The sequence below is a fragment of the Solanum verrucosum genome, unplaced genomic scaffold, assembly GCF_900185275.1.
Source record: "Solanum verrucosum unplaced genomic scaffold, falcon-dt-bn FXZP01000049.1, whole genome shotgun sequence".
NCBI classification, from domain to species: domain Eukaryota; kingdom Viridiplantae; phylum Streptophyta; class Magnoliopsida; order Solanales; family Solanaceae; genus Solanum; species Solanum verrucosum.
This window is the reverse complement of record NW_026020221.1, coordinates 7798852-7812938: the sequence shown is the minus strand read 5'-3', so window position 1 is coordinate 7812938 and position 14087 is coordinate 7798852. Positions and strand designations below refer to the sequence as shown.

Here is a 14087-nt window from a genome sequence, read left to right as displayed (position 1 = left end):
AACTTGGAGAAGTTCAATTCTCACAACCCTGCGAGGACACAATTGGGAACTACATTTTTCTCTTAGGGTGTGTTTGGTATGAAGGAAAATGTTTTCCATGGAAAATGTTTTCCTAGAAAATGTTTTCCTGGAAAACAAGTTGATTTTTGACTTATTTTCTCATGTTTGGTTGGTGAGTAGAAAATATTTTCCGGAAAAGATTTTTAGTGTTTGACTTATGAATAAAAAATATTTTTGAGAAATATCTTTTATTTTAACTAGAGTAGAAAATAATTTTTGAAATTGAAAATATTTTTTAAAAATAAACTTAAATTTTTTTGGGGGGTGGGGGCTGGTAGGGGGTGGGGTCGAGGGTTGGGGTGAAAAAATAAAATTTTGAAGTTGAAAGTATTTTTTAAAAATGAACTTAAATTTTATTTTTTTTGGGGGGGGGGGGGGCTGGTAGGGGGTGGGTGGGGTGCCGGGGGGTGGGTAGGGGTGAAAAAAATTAAATTTTGAAATTGAAAATATTTTTGAAAAACAAACTTAAAAATTATTTTTTGAGGGTGGGGGGTGGTAGGGGGTGGGTGGGTGGGGGGTCGAGGGTAGGGGTGAAAAAATGAAATTTTGAAATTGAAAATATTTTTTAAAAAACAAACTTAAAATTATTATTTTGGGTTGGGGGCGGGGGGCTAGTAGGGGGTTGGTGCGTGGGGGGTCGAGGGTAGGGGTGAAAAAATGAAATTTTGAAATTGAAAATATTTTTTAAAAACAAATTTAAATTTTTTTTTTTTTTGGGGAGGGGGGAGGAGGCTGGTAGGGGTGGGCAGGTGGGGGGGGGGGTTAAGGGTATGGTGAAAAAATGAAATTTTGAAGTTGAAAATACTTTTTAAAAACAAACTCAATTTTTTTTGGGGGGGGGGGGGGGGGGGTGGGGGGAGCGGGGGGGCTGGCCGGGGAGGGGGTGGGTGATCTATGATCGGGATTTTACTTATTAAAAATAAGCTTTAAAATTATTATTTTTTGGGGGCTGGTTTGAGCGTAGGGACAAAATAAATTGATTTTTTCAACAAAAAAATAATTGTAATTTGAAGTTGGAAGAGAGGTTTGGAAAATGTTTTCCTTAAGTTTTGAAGGGAAGTCATTTTCCTTAAATTTGAGGAAAATGAGTTGATTTGGAAAACATTTTCCAAAACATTTAACCCAACCAAACATGAGAAAATTGTTGAAAATGTTTTCCTTCATACCAAACACACCCTTAATTTTAAAAAAACAAATTAGAAAAGAGCACTATAATAAATTGGGAATCATATTATTGCAAATATTCCAATTTTGATAATCAACAGTAATACTAACAAAAAGACTATATATGGTATGTTGTTTTTGGTTCTAAATTGTAGGGCTAACTTGAGAAAGTAATTTGAACATAAAATTTGAAGATCTAGGATTCCAAAACAGCCCAATTTCATCACCAACGCCCAATCTGCTACTATTGAACAATTTAAGGCACGAAAGAGCATAGTCATAGTTGCGCAGCTTCCATAAGCAAGCACGCTCACCTTCATACTTCTTAGGAGCATTATCCTCAGTTACATCCCACACTTGAACACACACCCCGCCCCCATTCACCAAAATTTTGGCCATGTCCAATGTCCAGTATAAAAGAATGTACTCAAACATCTTGATATATGGAATCAACAGCACTCCTGCCTCAACCTCGTAACTGGTAATCTTTATCTTGATCTGCCATGGGTTTTCCAGTTCGAGTTTCGGGGGACTATATATATCCCGTATCTCAATCGGCCTAGCTGCTGCTTCTTCTTCTTCTTCTTCTTCTTCTTCTAGAAAGATATTGTAAAAGAAGGTCGACATGGAAGAATCCAAAAAACTGCGCACAGAGCCCAAAAAATATTACGCACAGAGAGAGGCAAGAGAGCTTCAATTTATAAGAGTTAACTCTTAAGAAATTAGGTTTTAAATTATTTTCCCACTTTGAGAGGGAAACAGAAAAAATATTATTATTTTTGGTGAAATTTTTTTAAAATTATTTTATTTATTTGTATTTTGACTTAGTATGGAATTTAAGAAGATAAAAGGTCTTAATTGGCATTTGACGAAAAATTCTGAATCAGATTTCTAAAAATTGTGTTCAACTTTTATTTAACCACTAATCCCTGGACACGTGCAACACACGTGATTCGTTAGAACAATAAATTTTTGGCATAATACATATATTGGACCCTAAACTTGGCTTCAAATTTTAACTTTGACCTCCAACTTTCAAAGTGCACAAACAAACACTTTAACTATCCAACTTTTAAATAAATAAACACACAATTTTTACAGCCAAAGAGCGTGAAATGCAAATGCTCCAACGTGTATTAGTGAGCCACTCAATGGCAGCCAACTAATTAAATATTTTACATGTCATTTTAGAACAAAAAACAATCAAAATTAATTTTAATTTATATACAAGAATCAAAATTAATTCCTCCTAATGGGTTTTAGAGCTTGGAGCTCATTGTTTGACGGAGCTTAGAGTTTGTTGATGGTTGGCTTCTTGGTTTAGGTGTTTGTGGTTGTTGGGTCTATTTTCATGGGGTTTGGGGGGTCATTTGGATTCTCGCCGGAGATGGCGGATCTGATGGGTTTGGGGTCGGGTATTTGGTGGGTTTAGCGAGCTCGAAACTCGTTCGCTTCATGGGTTGTGCTCCGGTGTGAGGAAGAAGGAGAACGGCTGGGTATTTGGTGGCGTTTTGCCTGAAAAAGAAGAAAATGAACGGAGGTTTTGGGTTGTCGGAGATTGGCCGGATCCGGGGGGTAGAGTTACGTTGTCATTTCAGCATTTTTTTTTACTGTTGTGGGACTCAAAAATTACTGCTAACTCGCGCAGAATACGTGCACATCACGTGTTTTGCCAAGTAGGATTCGCGTGTTTATTTATTAACAGGTTGGATAGTTAAAGTGTCTGTTTGTGCACTATGAAAGTTGGAGGTCAAAATTAAAATTTGAAGCCAAGTTTAGGGTCCAATATATGAATTATGCCTAAATTTTTTATGCATATCCTGTGAAGTGAGTAATTTTTTTTAATGTGCGTCAAGAAACACCAAATGAGGGGCACATTGTAATGTTTAAAATCAATTCCTTTGAAGTTACCATCAGTAAATCAATTCCGTTGAAGCTATTATCGGTAATTTTTAAACTTTGTTTAGTAGTTAACACACTTCCAATAAAGTCACAAATGACTAATTTGAGACAAATATCAATACAGACTAACGCTAATGATAAAAAAATTCATAAAAATTAGATTGGTGAAGTCTAATAGAGAAAAAGCAAACAAACAAAAAAATAGAAAAAAAAAACAATATACGCATCATTCGTAAGACTTTGTTCATATAGATTATAGATAGAAAATAAATATAGAATCAATAAGTTATCCATGGGTTATTCGGATCGAATATGAGGGGAGGACCTGTCTCTATTAGGTCTATTACTTCTTCTTCATCAGAAATTAATGAAGAGCAAATGAAAAAGATTTTCTTCATTATATATCTTTTTCTTCTGGAAACTCGTTTCTCAACTTTAGCAAATTATATACTGCCTATTTATATATCAAAATGACATGTGTATTAGCAACAAAGTATATATTTATTTTTGGTGCACAATTATTTATCATGTCATATTTTTCTCATCTATTATGTTGAATTAAGCGAATAGATTACCATCTATGAAAAACTTATAATAAAAAATAGACTTGTTTGAATCTCGAAATTCAAAAAGTATCACATAAAATGGGACGGATAGAGTATTTATTTTGGTGGACAACACGCACCAGGACAACTTTAGGTGTATGGCCTACAAAGTCAAAGAAAAAATCCTATAACTTTTCAATATGAAGGGGTTTTTTATTTCTCTTATAACACATATAACCTCCAACTTTTCATTTCACTCATTATTCTTCCGGGAAAAGGTACAAGTACCCTTCTAGACTATGACCGAAATTTCAGAGACACGCCTTAACTAAACTAAAGTCCTATTACCCCCTGAACTTATTTGTAATTTTGGGCACCTTTTTGACTTACGTGACATCCAAATATCTCCCACGCGCCTCAATTGTGTGGAGTCACGGAGCGTGCCACGTAAGACAAAAGGTGTACAAAATTACAAAAACAATAAGTTCAGGGGTAATAGGACCTTAATTTAGTTAAGGTGTGTCTCTGAGATTTCGGTCATAGTCTAGGGGTACTTGTGCCACGTGTTTTCCGAATCGATTTTAGGGGCAGGCTATAAGTCCTTATCTTCACTAGTTCTTGAGTCGCTAACCATGGAGTGCTGTTAACTTTGCAAGCTTCTTCTTCAGCTTTTGAAGGAAAGAAAACACTACCCATGGAGTGTTGTTAACTTGGTACTCTTTATCTTTGATTGCTCACACCAGAAGAAAGTTGCGATTTATTAGGGAAAAGGGTATTCGGAAAAGAATGTTGCCTTGATGAACTATTCGTCGTTGGAGAAGAAATAGCCTGAAAGTGTGCAGGGCTTCCTTTGCTACTTGATCTGATTGGTGGTGTCATTGCAAGGAAGCGAAAGAAAAAGATTTTGTTGCTTGAAGTTTACGATAACATTGAAGCATAGAAGCTTCATATACAGAGCTTCTTTACTCATACTTTAATTTTTTACTTATTGATTGCACAATATTCAACTATTAATAAGCAACTTCACACACTAAATTGATACTACAATTCTAATATAATTATAATAGAGAGCCAACAGAAGAAATGTAATTCCCTTTGCAGCAATAAAGTGTCTGAAAACATGAACTACCACAGTATGACATTTCTATGTAACAATATGCCCTTTTTCTGGTACTGTAACATCATCAGACATCAGCAATAAGGCATTGGATTCTTAGCATACAACACGCGGCGTTGAAACCATTGTAAGTTCTTAGCATACCGAAAAAATGGTCTCTGCAGTAGATCTCCAACTGATGGCCTCTTTGATTCTTTGCTAGAAAGACAATCCAACACCAACTCCTCAAACTCTTTCGAAAACTTTCTTTTACCTTTCACATACTTCAGCTTGTCGTTAAAATATACCACAGCTTTCTTCATTTTCCCTCTCCCTTTCCCTTCTTCTACATTGATCTCCTCAAGCAGATCTTCCAACTTATCTGGCAATCTCCTCAACCTCTTTATCTTCTTGATCATTGCCTCAAATTCTTCGCGATTGCTTATTCTTAAATTTCCATACGCTAATTCCAATGATGCTACACCGACTAACCAGATATCGGAATGAACAGTGCAGGCATCATCATATAGAGATTGAGATGGTTGAGCTTGACTTAGTGAACGGAACACCTCCGGCGCAGCAGCCCATTTGTACAACTCGCGTAGTTCTAGATTCTGTTGAAAATTCATAAACACAAGTAAAATTATGGACTAATAACACAATTTCCACACCTTAATTTAACTAACAAATTGTTTATTACCGGATGTCCAGCAGGATCTTTTGGTAGAATGGTAACAGTTGAGTCAACGCCAAGTTCTGTTCCGTGACTAACAGAAAGAGGAGACTCAAACTCTGAATCGTAAATCGTTGCTCCAAATCCCAATTTGATTTCAACTTTCGAAATAGGTGTCTGTTTGAAATTAACATAGATATTCCCAGCACTGAAACACTTATGAATCAGACCCAAATCATGAAGATCAAACAAACCCAGAAGCGCTTGTTTAAGAGCAATAGCAATACAATCCTCCGGTAATCCGTTGTTAAATCGAGTTGACAGAATGTAACGGAGCGATCCTTCTGACATATAAGGCAATGCAACACAGTATCCTCCTTGGAATTTCTGAATAACCCATTTTTCGACGTTAATAATGTTCGAATTGTGGATTGATTGTCCTGCCTCTATGCTCCGGGGGACATCTTGTGAGGGTCGGATGAACTTGACAGTGGCGTAACCGGAAGGGAGTAAACTGTCGTTGTGGATCCAATCGTATGTGTAGTAACAAGCTTTGTAAATGAGATCGAAAGTATTGTGGTTGTGAGTATGCAGCAGTTGGACGTAATTAATTCCGATTATTTCTAGGAGAACGTACTTAGTGCCAGTGTTTTGTTCGATGAAGACATTTCCGGGTCGAGGATGGTAGGTGAATTGGGGTATGAAATGGGGAACGCAGCGGCATGCAGCCATTTTTTCTGAGGGAGTTTTTTTTTCTTGATGAAGAAGATGAAGAAGAGGGAAGTTTACAGAGTAAAACAAATTGGGGCCAAAAAGCCGTTACAAATGGCGCGCACCTAACCATTTTCCAGTTTTCTGTTTTCATTTCTCTTTTTTTTTTTTTTAATTACCATGGCGCACATTATCACTTATAATATTTTTTAAGTAATTATCAAATAAGTAAATTATTGTGCTGAATAGATCAATAAAACGGATACTCATCTGGATGTTTGATACTCGTATTGGAGTCCACCGATTCCGAATTCGCATCTTATAGAGCTCTTTTAAGGGGAATACACTCTCTACCAATAATTGTTTAAATTGACTTGTTTTAAGTGTTATTTTTTGTGTGTGGGATGTTTGGAAAAGATAACAAATGCTTAAACATAAATTACTTTTGGACTAAAAAGTGTAAAAATAAGCTTAATACTAAAACTTAAATATGACCAACAATGATTTTTTAACTTTTAACTTATCAATTATTATTTTTAAAAGGGAAAATGGTCTGATATTCCAATTTCATAATCAACAGTAATACTAACAAAAAGACTATGGTATGTTGTTTTTGGTCCTAAATTGTAGGGCTAACTTGAGAAAGTAATTTGAACATAAAATTTGAAGTTCTAGGATCCCAAAACAGCCCAATTTCACCATCAACGCCCAATCTGCTACTGTTAAACAATTCAATGCACGAAAGAGCATAGTCATCGTTGCGCAGCTTCCATAAGTAAACACACTCACCTTCATACTTCTTAGGAGCATTATCCGTTGTTACATCCCACACTTGAACACACACCCTGCACCAGTTCACCAAATTTTTGGCCAGGTCCAATGTCCAGTATCGAAGAATGTACTCAAACGTCTCTATATATGGAATCAACAGGGCTCCTGCCTCAACCTCATAACCTTAATTGGCATTTGACCAAAAATTGTGAATGAGATTATTTCGAAAAATTGTCTTCAAAACCAATCATTTTTAGATTGTGTTCCAAACCAAAAATTGAGCTTCATCGTTTTACAGAGGAAAATGCCGCTATCTAATATTGAAAGGAAGAGCTTTTGGCATTTTCTTCACCCATTGCTACGAGCCACGAGCAATGACCATCGATTCGGATGAAAATTTTGTCCAGTATAGACAAGCTTGTGTGATAATTCCCTTCCCCATAATATACGGAGCTTCTTTACTCATACTTTAACTCTTTACTTATTGATTGCACAATACTCAACTATTCATAAGCAACTTCACACACTAAATTGATAACGCGTGTCATTGACCTCATACAAATTTAATTGTACGGTTTTCCTGATAACAATTTCCACTTAGCCTTGACATTGTTTCTATTTTTAAAAAAAACTACAATTCTAATATAATTATCTTTACCATGGAATAATAGAGAACCAACAGAAGAAGTGCAATTCCCTTTGTGGACTTGGATCTCCTTAAAGAGAGCGAGATATTTGTGTCTCAGCCTAAATATATTTTTATTTGTTTTTGTTATTTTATTTTCAACTGTAATTTATTATATTTGTGGTATATTACACCAAATGTAATTAAACTAGTCTTTCTTTTATCTTAGTGTCCAAATATATTTAGGATTTGGATACGGTAATTTATTTTATGATCAAAGGAACAGGCTTTATGATAATCCCCAGGCTGTTAAGCAAATACTTGAGTATCCTTGAGACCTTTTATCATTAAAAGAAAAAAGAGAACTTCATGTTATAATTGTCTCTCGTAAATTTTCCAGTGCTGGTTTTCACTAAACTCAGATTAGGCCTGGTGTTTCTGATGGAGAGGTACCGAAGATTTCAACATGTTAATACGTTGATCTTTTAATTGTTATACTGTTTGCTCTTGTTCCTCATTTAAGGTATGGACTCTATCTACTATTATGGATATCCATTTTTCTTTAATGACATTTCAAGAGTTGAGGCTGCTCCCAACTGCTGCTATTAATTGAATTTTAAGTTTGACTAGACAGGACGATAAAATCTTAAAGAACCTCTATATATGTTAATACTAACAAAATATGGGAGGAAACCGGCCAGATTTATTTCTTAAATTGTTTCCTTCGACGATGAACATGGTTTATGCTCATTTCTGTACAAAGATCTAAGATATGACTACTGTTGTTAGTTTAACTTATGCTTCGAAAAACTGCAGAGCAAACTAAGAGTTCCCCTCGAGAATGTGTTGGCTGAACTAGCATGAATGGCTCAAGAAGAGCATTCTATGGTAATGTCATCATTTTAGTTTTGATCTTATATCGTGCAAAGAAGAATTTCAACAGCCAGGAGATGAGTTTTTACTTACAGCCGTCATTTACGCCAAATGCAGGTATTTGTCCAGAGGGTTATGCATCTGCCTCTTGTGGGGTCCATCCCCATGTGCCAAACTTTGAACAATTCTCACAATTTCAAAGGTTGGCAAATTTGGATATACCTGTGCTGATTTATTTTTTTGATTTCCTCAAAAGTCAAATGTTGGTAAGCTGTGAAGAAGAAAAAAATGTTTTTCTTCTGTAGCACATTTGGAGGCTACTGCATTTGTTCTCTATAAAAGGGAGGGTCATTTTTCTTCTAAAATGCACCAAAAACAAAGGAGAGAAAAGAAGAGTGAGGCATCACAAAGAAAAATAGTTTGTGAGGAAAAATAGAGAGTGTGAGCGATATTGTAGTGAGGTGGGAAAATCAAAATAGGGTTATTTCTTTTTGAGTGTGTAGTGGTCTTTGGAGTTTTTTACTCAGACTTACAAGTGGAAAAATCCTTACTATAGTGATATCATTGCTCCTCTCGGGCCATGGTTTTTTCCCTTATTCAGGAGGGTTTCCACGTAAAATCTTGGTGTCATTATTGCTCCTTTTATTCTCGTTGATTAATTGTATTGTTGTGATCCACTTTTATTGCTTTTATTATCGCAAATATTATTTCTATTGCGAGTTTATTCCCAACAATTGGTATCAGAGCACAAGTTCTGCTCATTTACAGAAATATTTTTTACAACTTATCGTACTATACTCAGTGAAAAAAAGATGTCTGGAGTAAAGTACAAGGTAGAAAAATTCAACGTGAGCTGTTTCTCAACATGGCAGAGAAGGATGAGAGACTTGCTCATCCAACAGGGTTTGCACAAGGCACTAGGCGGCAAATCCAAAAAGCCCGAATCCATGAAACTTGGGGATTGGGAAGAAATGGATGAAAAGGCTGCTAGTGCAATCAAGTTGCACTTAACAGATAATGTGGTTGATAACATCATCGATGAAGAGAGTGCATGTGGCATTTGGACAAAGTTAGAAAATCTATACATGTCCAAAACGCTGACAAATAAATTGTACCTAAAGAAGCATTTATACGCCCTACATATGGGTGAAGGTACAAATTTCTTGTCCCATTTAAATGTGCTTAATGGACTAATCACGCAGCTAGCAAACCTCGGAGTAAAGATCAAGGAGGAAGATAAAGAAATAGTGCTCCTAAACTCATTGCCATCGTCCTACGATAATTTGGCAACAACCATTTTACATGGTAAGGACTCTATTGAGTTGAAGGATGTCACATCAGCCCTTCTTCTTAATGAGAAGATGAGAAAAAAGCCTGAAAATCACGGACATGATCTCATCACAGAAAGTAGAGGCAGAAGTTACCAAAGGAGCTCAAGTAACTATGGTAGATTCGGAGCTCGTGGAAAGTCCAAGGTCTGATCAAAATCAAAGGCCAGAAATTGCTACAATTGTGATCAACTAGGTCACTTCAAAAGAGATTGTCCAAATCTAAAAAGGGACAAATGAGAAAGCAGTGGCCAGAAGAATGATGACAACATAACTTCCAAGGTGCAAAATAATGACAATGTTGTTCTCCTCATAAACGATGAAGAGGAATGCATGCACTTGGTAGGTGTAGAGTCAGAATGGGTGTTCGACACAGCAACATCTTACCATGCCACACCGGTAAGAGATCTTTTTTGCAGATATGTAGCAGGTGATTTTGGCAATGTGAAAATGGGTAACACAAGTTACTCAAAGATTGCAGGGATCGGAGACATTTGCTTAAATACAAATGTCGGATGTACATTAGTTTTGAAAGATGTGCGCCACGTACCTGATTTGCGGATGAACTTGATCTCAGGAGTTGCTTTGGACCAAGATGGATATGAAAACTACTTTGCAAATAAAAAATGGAGACTCACCAAAGGGGCATTGGTGATTGCAAAAGGAGATGCTCGTGGCACGTTGTACAAGACAAATGCAGAAATATGCCAAGGTGAATTGAATGCGGCTCACGAAGAGATTTCTGCAGATTTGTGGCATAGAAGAATGGGTCATATGAGCGAGAAAGGATTGCAAATTCTTTCCAAAAAATCACTCATCTCTTTTGCCAAAAGTACAACGATAAAACCTTGTAACTACTATTTATTTGGTAAGCAACATAGAGTCTCATTTCAGACATCATCTGAAAGAAAGTTAAATATACTTGATTTGGTATATTCTGATGTTTGTGGTCCAATGGAGATAGAATCGATGGGAGGTAATAAATACTTTGTTACCTTTATTGATGATGCTTCACGAAAATTGTGGGTTTATATCTTGAAAACCAAAGATAAGGTGTTTCAAGTATTTCAAAAGTTTCATGCTCTGGTAGAAAGAGAGACGGGTCAGAAGCTAAAACGTCTCCGAACTGACAATGGAGGTGAGTACACTTCAAGAAAATTTGAAGAGTATTGTTCAAACCATGGAATCAGACATGAAAAGACAGTTCCTAAAACCCCATAACACAATGGTGTAGCTGAGAGAATGAATCGCACCATTGTTGAGAAGGTGAGAAGCATGCTCAGAATGGCTAAATTACCTAAGTCATTCTGGGGTGAAGCAGTTCGGACAACATGTTATTTATCAATCGTAGTCCATTAGTTCCATTGGAGTTTGACATTTCGGAGAGAGTTTGGACCAACAAGAAGATGTCTTACTCGCATTTAAAGGTGTTCGGTTGCAAAGCTTTTGCACATGTACCGAAGGAGCAGAGAACCAAGCTAGATGATAAATTAGTTCCTGCATATTCATCGGATATGGAGATGAAGAGTTCGGGTACAGACTGTGGGATCCTGTAAAGAAGAAGGTCATCAGAAGCAGAGATGTAATCTTCCGAGAAAGTGAAGTTCGAACTGTTGATGATCTATCTGAGAAGGCCAAGAAAAAGAATGGTATAGTCCATAATCTTGTTACCATTCCTTATTCTTCTAACCATCCCATAAGTGCAGAAAGTACGATCAATGAAGTTGTTGAACAGGAAGAGCAACCTGATGAGATTGTTAAGCAGATGGAGCAACTTAGTGATAATACCGAGCAAGTGGAGTACCCGGAAGAAGAAGAACAGTCTCAACCTCTGAGGAGATCAGAAAGACAAAGGATAGAGTCATCCAAGTACCCTTCCTCAGAGTATGTCCTCATTAATGATGAAGGGGAGCTAGAAAGTCTTAAAGAGATGTTGACTCATCCAGAAAAGAGCCAATGGATGAAAGCCATGCAAGAAGATATGGAATCTCTACAGAAAAATGGCACATACCAATTAGTTGAACTTCCAAAAGGCAAAAGACCGTTTAAGTGCAAGTGGGTCTTTAAACTCAAGAAAGATGGAAATGGCAAGTTGGTCAGGTACAAAGCTCGATTGGTTGTAAAAGGCTTCGAACAAAAGAAATGTATTGATTTTGATAAAATCTTTTCACCTGTTGTCAAAATGACTTCTATTCGAACTATTTTGAGCCTAGCAGCTAGCCTAGATCTTGAAGTGGAGCAATTGGACGTGAAAACTGCATTTCTTCACGGGGATTTGGAAGAGGAGATTTATATGGAGCAACCAGAGGGATTTGAAGTATCTAGAAAAAAAACACATGGTGTGCAAATTGAATAAGAGTCTTTATGGGTTGAAACAAGCATCAAGGCAATGGTACAAAAAGTTTGACTCTTTCATGAAAAGTCAAATGTACACAAAGACCTATTATGATCCATGTGTATACTTCAAAAGATTTTCTGACAACAATTTTATTATTTTGTTGTTGTATGTGGATGACATGTTAATTGTAGGACAAGACAAAGAGTTGATTGCAAGGTTGAAGAGAGATTTGTCCAAGTCATTTGACATGAAGGACTTGGGCCTAGCATAACAAATTCTAGGGATGAAAATTGTTCGAGAACGAACAAAAAGAAAGTTGTGGCTATCTCAAGAGAAGTACATTGAACATGTACTAGAACGCTTCAACATAAAAAGTGCTAAACCTGTTAGCACGCCTCTTGCGAGTCATTTGAAGTTGAGCAAACAGATGTGTCCTATAACAAAAGAAGAGAAAGAGAGAATGACCAATGTTCCTTTTTCTTCAACAGTGAGGAGTTTGATGTATGCAATGGTGTGTACAAGACCTGATATTGCTCATGCAGTTGGTGTTGTTAGCAGATTCCTTGAAAATCCTGGAAAAGAACAATGGGAGGCAGTTAAGAGGATACTCTGGTACCTAAGAGGTACCACAAGAGATTGCTTGTGTTTTGAAGGATTTGATCCAATCTTGAAGGGCTATACAAACGCTGATATGGCAGGTGACCTCGATAACAAAAAATCCACTACTGGATATTTGTTTACATTTTTAGGGGGAGCTATATCATGGCAGTCAAAGTTGCAGAAGTGTGTCGCACTCTCTACAACTGAGGCAGAGTATATTGCAGCTACTGAAGCTGGTAAAGAGATGGTATGGCTGAAACGATTTCTTCAAGAACTTGGATTGCATCAGAAGGAGTATGTCGTCTATTGTGATAGTCAAAGTGCAATAGACTTGAGCAACTACACCATGTATCATGCAAGGACGAAGCATATCGACGTGAGCTATCACCGGATTCGTGTAAAGATAGAGGACGGATCTATGCAAGTCATGAAGATCCCTATTAGTGAAAACCCTTCAGATATGCTGACCAAGGTGGTATCAAGAGACAAGTTCGAGTTATGCAAAGAACATGTCGGCATGCACTCAAGCTAGAAAGCTAGAGCTACCTCCTTCAGGTGAATGGGTCTGGAGGGGGAGATTGTGGGGTCCATCCCCATGAGCCAAACTTTGAACAATTCTCACAATTTCAAAGGTTGGCAGATTTGGATATAATGTGCTGATTTATTTTTCAAATTTCCTCAAAAGTCAAATGTTGGTAAGCTGTGAAGAAGAAAAAAATGTTTTTCTTCTGTAGCACATTTGGAGGCTATTGCATTTGTTCTCTATAAAAGGGAGGGTCATTCTTCTTCTAAAATGCACCAAAAACAAAGGAGAGAAAAGAAGAGTGAGGCATCACAGAGGAAAATAGTCTGTGAGGAAAAATAGAGAGTGTGAGCGATATTGTAGTGAAGTGGGAAAATCAAAAGAGGGTTATTTTTTTTTGAGTGTGTAGTGGTCTTTGGAGTTTTTTACTCAGACCTACAAGTGTAAAAATCCTTACTATAGTGATATCATTTGCTCCTCTCGGACATGGTTTTTCCCTTATTCAGGAGGGTTTCCACGTAAAATCTTGGTGTCATTATTGCTCCTTTTATTCTCGTTGATTAATTGTATTGTTGTTTCCACTTTTATTGCTTTTATTACTGCAAATATTATTTTTGTTGCGGGTTTATTCCCAACACCTCTGAAAGCCATGCCCAACAGTTGAGCAGCCAGAAACTCATGTTGCCTTTCTTCTTTTGCAATAGCTATTAGCTAGGATTTTTCAGAAACAGTTGAGCAGAAAAAAATGGAAACAAAGACTTGATATATACTTGCACAGCAGTTCCCTTCTGTTAGCAGTTAGTTGATATTAATCAAGTGGTTAGTTAGTTGTCTGTTAAATGAGCTGGAAATTAGCTGACTCTATGTAAACAGATAAG

At 36.8% G+C, this 14087-nt stretch overlaps 1 protein-coding gene across 1 annotated transcript; it reads right to left on the bottom strand.

Annotated features, from left to right (window-relative positions):
• Positions 1 to 4862: 4862 nt before the first annotated feature.
• On the bottom strand, positions 4863 to 6172 carry LOC125831478 (serine/threonine-protein kinase BLUS1-like). The gene is made up of 2 exons (XM_049510660.1): positions 5468 to 6172; positions 4863 to 5381 (listed from the first exon to the last, which is right to left on the bottom strand). The coding sequence occupies exons 1-2, from the start codon at positions 6170 to 6172 to the stop codon at positions 4863 to 4865; spliced, it is 1224 nt and encodes a 407-aa protein (XP_049366617.1).
• Positions 6173 to 14087: the final 7915 nt, after the last annotated feature.

What these genes read in the sequence shown, in the direction of transcription:
- LOC125831478 (XM_049510660.1), bottom strand. Translation starts at nt 6,172, where the DNA reads ATGGCTGCATGCCGCTGCGTTCCCCATTTCATACCCCAATTCACCTAC. An exon ending in AAGATCCTGCTGGACATCCG is followed by an intron (nt 5,382 to 5,467) that starts GTAATAAACAAT and finishes AATTTTCAACAG; the next exon opens with AATCTAGAACTACGCGAGTT.